General features: G+C 43.5%; 1 protein-coding gene across 1 annotated transcript in view; it reads left to right on the top strand.

Moving 5' to 3' along the window:
• Window positions 1–8093: 8093 nt before the first annotated feature.
• GK5 (glycerol kinase 5) overlaps window positions 8094–14055 on the top strand; it is a gene marked incomplete at its 5' end in the record, with an annotated part of 86194 nt that continues 80232 nt past the window's right edge. The window contains one exon of the mRNA XM_079704142.1: window positions 8094–8255. Within this exon, the coding sequence (XP_079560268.1) occupies window positions 8094–8255 (162 nt within the window). The remainder of the gene's footprint in view (window positions 8256–14055) is intronic.

The raw sequence follows: 14055 nt of genomic DNA, 5'->3' as shown, positions 1-14055 counted from the left end.
TAGACTTCTTCCAAGTGCTAAATAGGGGGACAGAAAACATGTAAACAAGGATAAAATTTATTTAGTCTAGAAAAATGAGTGCAACTAAGCTTTATACCAAAATCTCTTTTAAGAAAATAAGAGGTTCCTTGGCCTAAAGGAAAATTTATCTGGAGAATTGCCTTAGGGATGAGAAACAGGGCAAGAAAAAATGGACTCCTCTTTTGATCTCAGGAATCAGGGTGCACACTTGTTTCATTTAACATATTGGTACTAAATCAGGGAGAGGAAGGTCATAGTGACATATTTAGGTTGTTTGATGAACCCAAATTTTTGTGTTATAAAAATGTCAATCAATAAATCAATAAATGTAGAAAGAATGATGAAATGAAAAAAAATCACAATTTGGCAACCATCTTAATAATTGATTAAGGCAAGAATCATCAATAGATGCTAAAATTATTGGGTGAAATTTTGAAGAGTGATAGGATATTTACATAGTCTCAAAGTATCTCCCTATAAGACATTTATTAACTACAAAAAGAATTATAATATCTGCACAATGAAGAAATCTGGCTGACACCACCTTAATCAAGTGACCAACAGACATCATACTGAACTAATAGATACCACATACCTCCTAAGATGATGTACTGAGAAGCAGGGCTGGTACTCGGTTGAGGCAAGCAAGGCATTTGTAGCTTACCCTGTACCAGCTGAGAATGAATATCTCCTTAAATTTTGTGCACTGGGTACCTCCTATGCCTTATCCAAGGCCCAGCCCTGCTAAGAAGAGCACGTTGCTTTTGCGCTGTTCTGGCCCAAGGTGCATAACCACCTGAATCTAATTAAGAAGAAACATCAGTCAAACTTAAAATGAAGGACATTCTACAAAATGAGTAGCCTGTACTTTTCAAAAATGTCATTGTCACTAAAGACAAAGTGAGCAATGGTGCTAAGTGAAAGGAGACTAAGAAACATGACACTGAATGCAACACACAATCTGGGATTTTCTTTTTCTGTAAGAGACACTGTTGTGACAATCAGTGAAATCTGAATAAGAATTCTAGATTAGCTAACAGGATTGTGTATGATGATTATACAAGAGAATATACTTGTTTTTAGGAAGTTGTGACTCAAGTATTTTGGAGCAAATGGGTTCATGCCAGCAACTTACTTTCAAATGGTTCAGAAAAACATACAGGTAAATAGATAAATAGAAAAAGATAAACTTAATGTGGTAAAATGTTAGTGTTTGGGAAATCTGGGTAAAGGGTATATAGCAATTCTTTGTGCTACCTTGTAACTTTTCTGTAAGTCTGAAACTGTGTCAAAATAATTTTTTAAATCAAATATCTAATAGGAGAAACTAGGGAGGCTAGGAGGAGGCAACGTGTACAAAGCAGTACATTTTCCAGAACTGAAGACCCAGGTCTTCAGTCTGAAGGATAACCTAAAAAGAAGACCACACCTGTGAAGACCAGAACACGGAATCTGAATAGAAAATCTTAAAGGCAGGTGAGAGAAAAGACAAGAGTACCCACAAAAGAGTGAGAATTAGACTGGCAGCAGACTTCTCATTAGTAATTACAGCTAGAAGCCAATGGAACAATATTTTCAAAGTGCAAAAGGAAAAGCTGTAAACTTGTATTCTCTACCATGTCAAACTATCTTTTAAAAGTGAAGATATATGTGTAGATATTCAAAAACTGAGGAAGTTCACTCCCCAAGGATCCTCACTGAAAAGAACTACTTACTTGTATCATCTGAGAGAAAGGAAACTGGCTTAGAAAGATGGAAATTGAATGAGATAGGAAAGGCAATGCTGGGAAAATAAATTGATCTACATGTTGCTAAATCTAAATACAGAGACTTAGAGAGACAGAGAGATGTGCACATTCTCAGCTGAGCTCAAATAAGATGACATTCTGCCTTCTTCTTTCAGCCTTCATACTGTAAACAGATGTCCTTTCTACTGTCTATTTAGTGCCACATTTTTCACATGCTTGTGCTTTTTGTTGGTGATTTTGTGTTTAAAATGGCCCCGGCATAGTACCGAAATTCTCTGAAGTGTTTCTAAGCCCAGGAAGGGCACGATGTGCCCTGCAGGGAGAATACATGTGTTAGATAAGCTTTACTCAGGCATAAATTATAGCGCTGTCAGCTCTAAGTTCAATGTTGATGAATCAACAATATATATTAAGTAACATGTCTTTAAATAGAAACACATATTGAACAAGGTTATGTACTGATCAGTCGTTGGAAATGTGACCAGAGGCTGCAGGAGCCTAACCCTATATTTCCTCCAGCAGAAATGATTCGGTATTTGCCAATTGTGTTGGCCATAACTTTATAGAACAATAACTACTGCAAATAATGAGAGTCAACTGTAATTCTTTTTCAGTTAACTTAAAATCTACTGTTTTTTTATGGCTCTTTATTTCTAGTTTCTTTACTTTGTGTTCTGAATTAATTAGATTTTATTCTGAGTTTTATCTCCTTTATAGTTAAAGGATCTATCTTATTAATAAAGCATAATAGAGATTATTAAGGCACATTATCTAGAGCTACAATTTGTGAAATGCAACCTGTAGTAACTGTATTTCAAAACAGGGCTTTTCCTTCCTTGACAGGATAAAATGTAATCTTGCCAACTGAATGTTCTCATTGCTTAGAATCACTTCAAGTGGTGTGGATTTACTCAAAACATATAAAGGAACCAGAAATTGTCAAGCTATTACACTTAGCTTTATGTAAGCATGTCATTTGGTGAAAACCCCAAGTCCACAATCTGGCCCACATGTCACGAGGACCAAGCTCATTTACAGTCAGTCTGGAACGGGCAACTTCTTTTTGGGATGGGTTGCATCTAAAATTACTGAGATCAATCTGCTAAATTCAAGAGTTCTGAGTTACGTATGCAGATGACATCACCTGATGCTCATAGTAAAGGATTCAGAGTACTGTGTGCAAAAGGGACATTTTAGAGTGATGGAGATATTTTCTATATTAATGGTGGTGGTGATGGTTTCAGGGCTGCACATGTTTGTCAGAAGTCATAAAACTGTGCATCTCAATAAGTGTGACTTCAAGAAAAGAATTCTGTGGGATCTGGGGAAAAAATAATGCCAACAGGGGCTAAGCAATATGTAGGGAGATGTTTCCTTCTTTATTCTGGCTTATTCTTAGCCAAAAGGCTGAGACAGAAATCTTTATTTTTGAAAACTTACCTCAAATCTAGTAACAGCTACGTTTCTACATTTTCTTCCACAGTACCATTCTTTATTTGGGATTTAAAATTGCCTTCTACAAAAATTCAAAATTTTTCCTCAAAAAACAAAGTTTTATTTGTATCCATGAATTCAAAAGTGTTTTCAGCCATTCTCTAATGTGGTTTAAATCTTAACTCACAGAACTCATTCATTTGAGACTTTATAATGTCCCTAGTTGAATAAAGGCTTCTGACCACAAGTGACACAGGATGATTGGGATGAGGAGGGAGGTAGAATGCTCCTTTTAAGTCATGGCCTCTCTTCAGAACTTTCCAGCTACTGGGTGTTCACAAACATGAGAAACCTGAGAAACCACATAAGGCGTCTTCCCCTCCCACAATGTATACAGACAGGTGAGTGAAGGAAAAGATTTCCTGTCACTTAATCCACTTCAGGAGGGGAGAAGTTAAGACACGGAGCAATGAGCCAGCTCATGTTTCTGACACTGGATGCCTCAGAAGGGCATGGAGATGGGCAAATACCTGGGCAGGTGTGGCAGGTGTGGCTCTGGAAAGGACCCCAGCGGAACAATGGTGAGAAATGGGCAGGGTCTGGATCTTAAGTTGGCCCGGATGGAGGAGGCCAGGGCTTATACCATGATTACTCAGAGCTGTGTAGGCAGGACAGACTTCATCAGCTGATGACAGCATTCAGGGGGTTCCGAATGGTGAATTGGGGACGATGTTACCCAGAGTGCAATGCTGACAGCATTCCAGACACCACACTGGGATCCAGAGAGGAAGTCCTGGCTTTGAGGACTATACAACGGTGGGAAGGACTATGGTTTTTGGGTTTTTTTGAATTTTTATTGGCGTAGAGTCGATTTACAATGTTGTGCTAGTTTCAGGTGTACAGTAATGTGAATCATTCATACATATACATATATCCACCCTTTTTTTAAAGATTTTTTTCCCATATAGGTCATTATAGAGTACTGAGTAGAGCTCCCTGTGCTGTACAGTAGGTCCTTATTGGTTATCTATTTTATATATATAGTAGTGTGTATATGTCAATCCCAATCTCTCAATTTATCCCTCACCTGCCCGCTTTCCCTCCTGGTGGGAGGATTACGGTTCTGTGGGAATCGAAGCTTGTACAATTTGGAGGGCCCACTTTAGGAAAATAATGCAAAAAGAATCCACTTTTGCAAATGCCATAAAGCACAGGACGCTGAACAGTTTGCTAGGGCTCTGCTCAGGGCCTCGGTAGGGGCCCATGCAAAGTGGGGGACATGAAGACATACTACGGTAAGTCTACCCCTGTGTTGAGGCCAGGGCTGCAGATGCAGTCAGGAGTGGAGGTACAGAGCAGGAAGCCAAAGAGGGAGTCCAACCCAAGTTTGGCTGAGCTCATGGAATAAGGGTGAAGAGAAAGGATGTGGTTTGACGCTCACGTGGGGATCTGGGGCTCAGTCCTGATGTTCCAGGCGCCAGGCTCAGGGCAGGCAGCCTGACCTCCCTTCCACATCAGAAGGGCTGCATCGGTGGTCAGATGACAACAAGCCCAGATGAAAGCAGACGTTAGGAAGGGTTCACTGCCCTCTGGTCCTGCAGCCACGTCAGGCAGAAGGTAAGGTCTGATAAGGACTTGCAAACATTAACTTGTTTGTTCATTTAGTCATTCAGCAGTTACTTTGTGCCTCTTGGAGGAAAAATGACTAAGGCCCTGTTTCTGTCCTCAGGGAGCTCACTGTCTAAAAGCAGTGTCTGACACCTAAACATGAAGTAGCCAGCATCCCAAAGGAAGTCACCTGTGGACCCCAAGAGTCTCTGAGTGGTGAGGAGGACTGTTCTGGTTTTAGCATCGAAAGTCCTGTGTTTCAAGAAATTCCTCAGTCCCTGGCAAATAGGGACAGTTGGTCACCCTAGGAGGGAAGGACAGTGATTTGTTTCCTTGGAGGGAGGAGGGCATCGAGTGAGGTCCCTGGACTCAGCCTTGAAGCACCATCCATTTCCCTTCAGGGAGTCCCAGGGAATGCTGGCCTCACACGCTTTCTGATCCAGCCCTGAGTAACTGCATCCACGTTTCTCAAGAGCCTGGGAGGCTGGTGCAAGTTGTAATTCTGGGCCTGCTGCCAGAGGAGAAAGTGTAAGGGGAGACAGTGGTGGGGAATGAGCCTGAAAGAAAGCCTCAGTGGCCACCTCTGGGCCAAGCCCAGAATCTGAGGGGAGGCAGCAGCCAAGCCAGAGGCGGACCAAGGCCATCAGGTGATGGAGCTCAGAGCAGCAGTGGCCTCTGAATCAAGAACAATGAACCGACCCACTAGCAAAGGGACTTTCCGAGTTTCTGAGCTCTGTGCCCCGAAGCCACTTGCTCCTTTCCCTGAGGGCGGAGCAGGGTGAGAGGTGCTAGCAGAGAACAATGAAGGAGGAGGAAACACAGTATCCCTTTGTTCCCCCAGGCCTCTCCTAGGCAACAGTCTGTCCAGGTTAGGGAATTCACTCTGGATTTTTAATCTGAGATCTTCATGTTTAGTTTATCCCACACCCACCTGAAACCTCATGCCAAGTATTGTGTATGTAAGCATGTTCTTGGGAAGACAGCATCATCAGGATCTCAAAGTTGTTCAAGATCAGAAACAGATGAAAAAAACACTAGACTAAGTGTTGCTAAGCTCCCTGTTTTCACAGTCTATGATTCTTTGATAATACTCAAGATCACTTGATGCAGATATATAAAAAGAATCACAAAAGAAGTTACTGTAGGTGTCCAAGAAGCCCAAGAATTATCACTTTGGGAAATATGCTAAATGTTCATATCAGGAATACAAAACAGCTTTCTCTCTTGTGAAAGGGGACCTGTGATGGTTAATTTTATGTGTCAACTTGACTAAGCTAGTGGGCACACTGTGAAGGTGCCCAGCTGTTTGGGCAAGCACCAGTCTAGATGCTGCTGTGAGATATTTTTTAGATGTGATTAACATTTAAATCAATAGACCTTGAGTAAAGCAAATGACCCTTCACAATGTTGGTGGGCCGCATCCAATCAGTTGAAGGCCTTAAGAGCAAAGATCGAGGTTTCCCAAAGAAGAATTCTCCTTAAGATTGCAATATAGGAACCCTGCCTGCGTTCCCAGCCTACTGCCCAGCAGAATGTAGACTCAGACTGTAACATCAACTCTTACCTGAATTTCTAGACTTCCAGCCTTCCCTAGAGATTTCTGGGACTTGCCAGCCCTCACGAGCATGTGAGCCAATTCCTTAAAATAAATCTCAATCTCTATCCTATTGGTTCTCTTTCTCTGGAGAACTCTGGTCAGACTACATGACCCATTAGTCATTTATTTCAAAATTACAATACTGGGGATTAACATAGTATATATGACTCACCAAAATGGTCACCACTGGTGAAGGCAGTCCTGGGGCCATTTGGAACAAATGAGTACTATTAGAGAGGAACGGGGTACAAAGATTAAACACAAAAACAAAAAACATACTCTTCCAGGTGCTTGTTCCAAGTTTCAAGTAATATGGCCAAAGAACCATTGGCCACAGGCCGTTGGTCAAATGGGCTGAAAGCAAGTGGGTTAACATGACAATTTGTTCAAAAGAACGATTTGGCTCAAAATGAATATCCCTTGCTTTTTTTTCCCCTTACTTTTTAATTGATATACCACTCTGCACTGTGAAACTTTTTCACAAAGAGCACATATCCATGTTACTTTCATAATTTTACAAAAAGAAGACATTGAATATTTTCAGACACTGTTTTTTTTGTTTTTTGGGGGCGGGGGGAGTGGTTCGCGGGCCTCTCCCCTTGTGAAGCACAGGCTCTGGACGCGCAGGCTCAGCGGCTAAGGCTCACGGGCCCAGCTGCTTCGCGGCACGTGGGATCTTCCCAGACCAGGGCACGAACCCGCGTCCGCTGCATCGGCAGGCCAACTCTCAACCACTGCGCCACCAGAGAAGCCCCAGACACTGGTTTTTTTTGGAGTGCTGGTGTGGTGATGGTGGAAAGGTGGCTGAAGCAGGCATTAACGCCTCTGCACTCCCCGCCTATAAGGACCACCCCATGGGAATCCCCCTGGGCTCGAGGCTGGTGACCAGAGCTGCAGGAAACTCTAAATTTCCGCAGGTCTCCTTCCTGTCCCGTGCGTGGAAGAGCCCACGCTCTTTGGGCAAGAGTGAAAGGTAAAGGGCCCTTGAGGGACTTTCATGTTCCTGAAAAGGCAGTCGTTGGGGTGGAGCTTGATGGTAAAAACAGCCACCCCTGGCTTTGTCCCTTCTTCCCCACCAGAGGGCTGGGGAATGTCCAACTCATTTGAGTGTTTATTTCATTTAGCAAGTATTTTTTGATGTGTATTATATGTGCAAACCTGACCAGGTTTTCTGAGGACAGAAGTCTTGGGGGAAAACCCTCAGTTTATTAATGAATACCTTCGGCGGAATTTTGAATTTCTTTTCAGGTCACTTTATTTTTCTTAATAGAGATTCATAATATGTAATTGGGTTGAAAGAAATGCAGGCACTGCCGCAGGGTGCGTGGAGTTAGAAGGGAAATCACGAAAATTACGGGCCAGGGCAACGCTGAGAGCCGCCGGTGTTAGGAGAACCGGGCGGAACGGGTGACCCGGGACTCCAGGGACCCACCACCTTCCTGCTCGCCTCCACGCGCCCCACAATGCCGCCGGGACCGCGCTCGCTCCTGCAAAGGGTTCCTGCGCAGCCGTGACGTCACGGCGTCGGGGCGGGGCCCGATGCGGGGGCGGGGCCGTTCCCGGATCTCGCGGAGGGGGCGGGCCGGGGGCGGTGGCCCGGCGGGGAGCGCTCAGCCTCTGAGGTACGGGCGTTTAGAGCGCTCCCGCTCGGCTGGAGGCAGGTGCGGAGAGGCTTGGGGGTCGGGATGCCAGGGCCGCCCACAGTCCTGGAGCAGACGCGCCCCGAGCAGAGCGCGCCGGACCCGCGGCGCGCAGGCTTCGTTCTGGGGCTGGACGTGGGCAGCTCGGTGATTCGCTGCCACGTCTATGACCGCGCGGCGCGGATCCGCGGCTCCAGCGCTCAGAAGGTGACCGAGGAGCTGGCGTCGGGGCAGCGGGTCTGGGTCGCGCGGGGCACCCGGGATCGGGTCGCGGGGGGGCGAGAGGGCGGGACCTCCTCATCCGGCTTGGACGCAGCCACCTGGAGCACCGCGGGCCCTCCGACCTGAGCGGCGCGCCGAGACCGGCCAAGTCCCCGCATTCCGTCCCCGGGCAGGGTTGAAACCTGTGCGCCCTTCCTGTCCCGGCTGAAGACAGCAGGGGCTCGGTTTGTGACCTGGGGCCGCTCACTCCCTTCCGCTCACCTGAGGATTCGCCTCTCTGGCCTCACCTGGGTGGGACTGCGGTGACTCCCGGGGCAGGGCAGGGCAGGGCAGGCTGGCTGCGCGTATCCAGTCAGAGGGTGCTTTGTGACTTGCTTGGTTTCTCCTGTACTTCCTTGATAGGCGTCCAACCCTGTCTTTATTTACATTTAGGATTTTCAAATCTTGATGGAATTTAAGTTTATGTTCGTAATTCAGTTATCATCATTAACTGCTTCTCAAAGTGCTGAGCAACTGATTCCCAGAGATATGAGAAGTATTGGACAAGCTTTGAAGGCTGTGTTGTCATTACTTTTCTCATTTCCATCTTTGACAATTCATGAAAGTATCTTTTTTCTGGTTTGAGAAACCTATCAAGTCATTAGTTGTTATTAGTAAAGCAACTAACAGATTGGTATTCTTCTGTTCTCGTTTTAATGAAGTGTTGATTTCCACACAGTTGACAGCATGCCAAAAATAATGTTGACTCCATGTGATGTTTCTTATTTACTCTCCTTTCCAATACCAACATCTTTTTATGTTGGCGGTGTTGGGGGAACAGGAGCTATTAGTTACCTGACCCATTCCCAGCAGCACTGGACTCCCTCATTTGCTTGGTTCCCACCCTTTTCCCCATCCCCTTAGAAGTGTTTTTCAGCCGCAGGGGTTGCCCAGGAGCAGGTCCAGCCAAAAGACTGCTTTGAGCGTTTGTTTTCAGGACTTCCTCATTCTGGTTTCAGGACCAGGACAGGGAGCTGGGACTAGAGCAGCTCCCTGGTCCCTCTTCTGTTCACCTCTGCAGGAGCACTGCCCACCACCCACACACCCCATTCCTAAACCCACCCGAAAGGACAGCTGAAAGGCGGATTCTGCCCTTCAGCGACTATGTTCTCCGTATCTTTTTATGAGTCTTTATCAGAACACGATGATACTTTACACACAGTCTCCCTTAAAATTCTAGACACAAAGTACTTTTGTTTTAAGCAGTGATTTTTTTTCAAAGAAGTTGAAGTGTTTGAAACCGAAGGGATGCAGAAATTGTTAGAAGATCAAGTTTCACAGCTGCTATATAATTTGGGGGGAATCATTTTTTTAGAAATGAGGTAAGAATCTCAAAGATGAATCAAGATTGCTGTGAGCAGCATTAGACTAGAATGGTTTGGTCAGACTCAAAACTGTGGCAAAGGTGTCTAGAAAGGTATGTGAGTAAATAAAAATACAAAAATTCCTTGCCCTCAAAGGATGAAGCGCTATGTCTTAAATTAGGAGTTGAAAGCAGTGCCTCTCAACCTGTGATAGGAGTTTACAGCAGTGCTTCGGAAAGTGTGGCTCCCAGCTGCTGGGGTTGAGAGAGAGAAACTAAGATTTAGAAACTTGTGTAGCAACTTGGCAGAGTCATTTTATGTCTGTTGACCTCAATAATAAAACATTTGGGATTTTACTTTGTATGTTCTTTTTTCCTAGAAAGTTGTTTTAATTGTGTCTTAAAAATTGTTGGTTCACAATGAATTACAAATCAGAAAAAAACCCAAACAACAACTGGTCCTTTACTTCAGATGGCTTGAGTTCTTTGGGAAGAATGGTCTTGTTGGTCTACACTGCTTCTTAGCACCAAGATTATTACTTCGTGAGTACAGAATAACTGAATTGCATTTAATCAAAGTATTAGGAAATCAGTTTGCTTCATGGGACTCTATGGATTAGACACAGAACTTGTGTTTATTTACTCAAGTGAAAATCACACCTCTGCTAAATTATGTTGGAAAGAATATATAATAGTAACCTAAATGTCTTAGTATAGGATTTGATTGATATTGCTAAATAAATAGCTTAAAAAGGAGAGAAAGAAGAACTGAACAGATCACCCTTTAGAGATAAGAACAAAATAGGCTTTGTTGGTCTTTTAATTAAAATTGAAATCCCAAACAGGAACCTTTACATTAGAAGGCTAGTACTAGGTCTCTCAGAAGACTTTAATTTTATCTCTTATGGCATTCATTTTTTAATAGCAGAGGCACATTTTTAGCCTTTTTCTATAAGTTGTATTTAAAAAAAATCTTTCTATGGACTCTTAAATATTGGCGTTATATACTAGAGTAGTATTCACAGTTAGAAATCCCACATGTGAATATTTGATATTTTTAGTTTTTCAAAATGAAGAAAGTTCATCATGTTCCCCATTGAAACATCATGCCATTGTGAGAAACTGTAAAAGATGATAACATCTTGGTTGGAAGAACAGGACAGAAAGGCCACTCCAAAGAAAACAGTGGAGTCTCCAATACTGTGTACCCTCTGGACATTGTTGAAAAGCACTGGTTGTTGTCTTCTTGTCTTTTGTTTTTAATCAACAAAACACGTTTTCTTCTTGGCTTTGATTATATTCTTGATCTAATTTCGGTTTGGTCTTCTAAACTATTGTGACATGTTTAGGGATGGTGAGCTGTCTGGGTTGGTGGAGTTGGGGGAAGGGACCCTGAAGTGCCACAGACCCTGGTTTGTAGGCTTGACGCGATGATGGCCACGTTGAGTTTTTTGGTGTGAGGAAGTGTTTATTGCAGTTGAGCCATTACAGTCTGTGGTCATGAAAGTATTGCATGGAAAGGACAGAAATGTTGTTTGATAGAAGGGGAATAGATTTTGTTAAATCTGTTTGTTTCTAATGAGTTCACTGGGAATAATAGATTCTTTTTTCATATCATCCCCATGTCACCCTCATGCTCCCCACATTGTCACTGTTTTCTCACAGTTCTTTTTTTTTCTCTCTATTTTGGCCTTTTCTTATGTGTCAGAGGTTTTCCTTAAATGGTGATCTTTGGTTGGTTATCTGTTCATATTTTCAGTACTATGTCTTACTTTTCTCAGCTATATCTGGTACTTGCAAGTAAAGAACTTCCCTGGTTCAACCCCTCCAGAGAGTAAATCTCACACCTTCTGCCCGGTTAGGGAGGGGCAGCGGATCTGGCTGGACAAGGAGACCTGAGGATCCTTAGAAAGACTGAATCGATCCTCTGTTCAGCCCCATCTGGCCTCCCAGCCTTCTGAGGTACCTCTAATTTTCAGGGCTCTATCCTAGAATCTGCCAGGGGTTGAAGAGAGATGGTATAATCTGAGGAGCTACTGCGGTATCCAGTTTTCTCTCCTGTGCTTAGCCCTGTATAGTAAGTCCCCTACATACGAACCTTCAAATTGCGAACTTTCAAAGATGTGAACATGCGTTCGCATGTCCAGTCACATAAGTTAGTCCACGTGTCTGGTGTACATTGTCACTTGTGTACATCCTCTACAAGTGGTTGTGCTTTTGTGTACTTTACAGTACTGTACAAGCCCAAGTAGTACAGTATCTTTATTTCTTGCTTCTTTATTTCGGAAGTAAGTGTAAAAGCAGCGGTTATGTAGCGGTTACTGCTGAAGAACTGAAGAGATTCACAACGCAGGAAATGGCAAGGGGATTTTCTTTATTTGAGGAGGCACTGTTAGTTTTTGAGGCACAAGACCCGAACATAGAATGGGACGCAAAGGTTGCAGCTGTCGTTGAGAATGCAGTCCAGTGCTACCGGGTCACCTATGACGAGAAAAAAAGAGCTACTACCCAGACATCACGGGATCGTTTTTTCAAGAGAGTAGATAGAATTGAATCCAGCGAGGAACCAGAGCCTGTGCCATCAACGTCAAACGTGAGTGAAATTGCAGCTTGCCCTCCGTCTCCTATGGCTGACGATCCTTCAGCTCTACCGTCTCCCACCTCCTCTCCCTCTTCCAGTCAGTAACTCTTCTTGCCTGTTCACTTGATACCAGCCCCTGTATGCCAGCTGTTGTGCTGTACTACTGTACTTTTCACGCTACCATACTGTAAGATTAAAAATGTTTTCTTTATTTTTTGTGTTTGTTTTTCATGTATTATTTCTGTGAAAAGTATTATAAACCTATTACAGTACAGTACTATATAGCCGATTGTGTTAGTAGGATACCTAGGCTAACTTTGTTGGACTTCCTTTTTTTTTTTTTTTTTTACAACTTTATTGGAGTATAATTGCTTCACAATGGTGTATTAGTTTCTGCTTTATAACAAAGTGAATCAGTCATACATATACATACGTTCCCATATCCCTTCCCTCTTGCGTCTCCCTCCCTCCCACCCTCCCTATCCCACCCCTCCAGGCGGTCACAAAGCACCCAGCTGATCTCCCTGTGCTATGCGGCTGCTTCCCACTAGCTATCTGTTTTACATTTGGTAGTGTATATATGTCCATGCCGCTCTTTCACTTTGTCACAGCTTACCCTTCCCCCTCCCCATATCCTCAAGTCCATTCTCTAGTAGGTCTGTGTCTTTATTCCTGTCTTACCCCTATGTTCTTCATGACATTTTTTTTTTCTTAAATTCCATATATATGTGTCAGCATACAGTATTTGTCTTTCTCTTTCTGACTTACTTCACTCTGTATGACAGACTCTAGGTCTATCCACCTCATTACAAATAGCTCAATTTCATTTCTTTTTATGGCTGAGTAATATTCCATTGTATATATGTGCCACATCTTCTTTACCCATTCATCGGATGATGGGCACTTAGGTTGTTTCCATCTCTGGGCTATTGTAAATAGGGCTACAATGAACATTTTGGTACATGACTCTTTTTGAATTATGGTTTTCTCAGGGTATATGCCCAGTAGTGGGATTGCTGGGTCATATGGTAGTTCTATTTGTAGTTTTTTAAGGAACCTCCATACTGTTCTCCATAGTGGCTGTACCACTTCACGTTCCCACCAGCAGTGCAAGAGTGTTCCCTTTTCTCCACTTTCAAACAAATTGGACTTAACAACACACTCTCGGAACGGAACTGTTTCATGTGTAGGGGACTTACTGTACCCACTAACTGATCGTATTAAAAACATTCGTTAAAACCTGGTCTGAGCTTCCTTGCTCTCTTCTTGCATAAATCTTTTTCATGTTTTTATTTTAATGGAGTCTTGAGAGGAATTGGAGATAAAACGCTTATGTTCAAGCCATCATTTTAACTTGAAGCCATAGATTCTTTTTATTGTATTTTTTAAATTAGCGTATGGTAAAGTTGACTTTTTTTTTTTTTTCGGTATGTGGGCCTCTCACTGCTGTGGCCTCTCCCGTTGCGGAGCACAGGCTCCGGACGCACAGGCTCAGCAGCCATGGCTCACGGGCCCAGCTGCTCCGCGGCATGTGGGATCTTCCCGGACCGGGGCATGAACCCGTGTGCCCTGCATCGGCAGGCAGACTCTTAACCACTGCGCCACCAGGGAAGCCCTAAAGTTGACTTTTTTGGTGAATAAGTCTTGTGAGTTTTAGCACATATGTAGAAGTAACCCAGAAACTCCCTTGTGCTAGCCCTTTGTAGTCGGACCCTCCTCCCACACCTAATCTCTGAAAACCACTGATCTGTTTCCCATGACTATAGTTTTTTGTCTTTCTGAGAATGTCATATAAGAGGAATAATACAGTAAGTAGCCTTTGGAGATGAGCTTTCTTCAGCAGAATGCCTTTGAGATTCATC

The sequence above is a fragment of the Hyperoodon ampullatus genome (assembly GCF_949752795.1).
Source record: "Hyperoodon ampullatus genome assembly, chromosome: 5".
In the NCBI taxonomy this organism is placed as follows: Eukaryota; Metazoa; Chordata; class Mammalia; order Artiodactyla; family Ziphiidae; genus Hyperoodon; species Hyperoodon ampullatus.
This window is presented reverse-complemented; position numbering and strand designations above follow the sequence as displayed.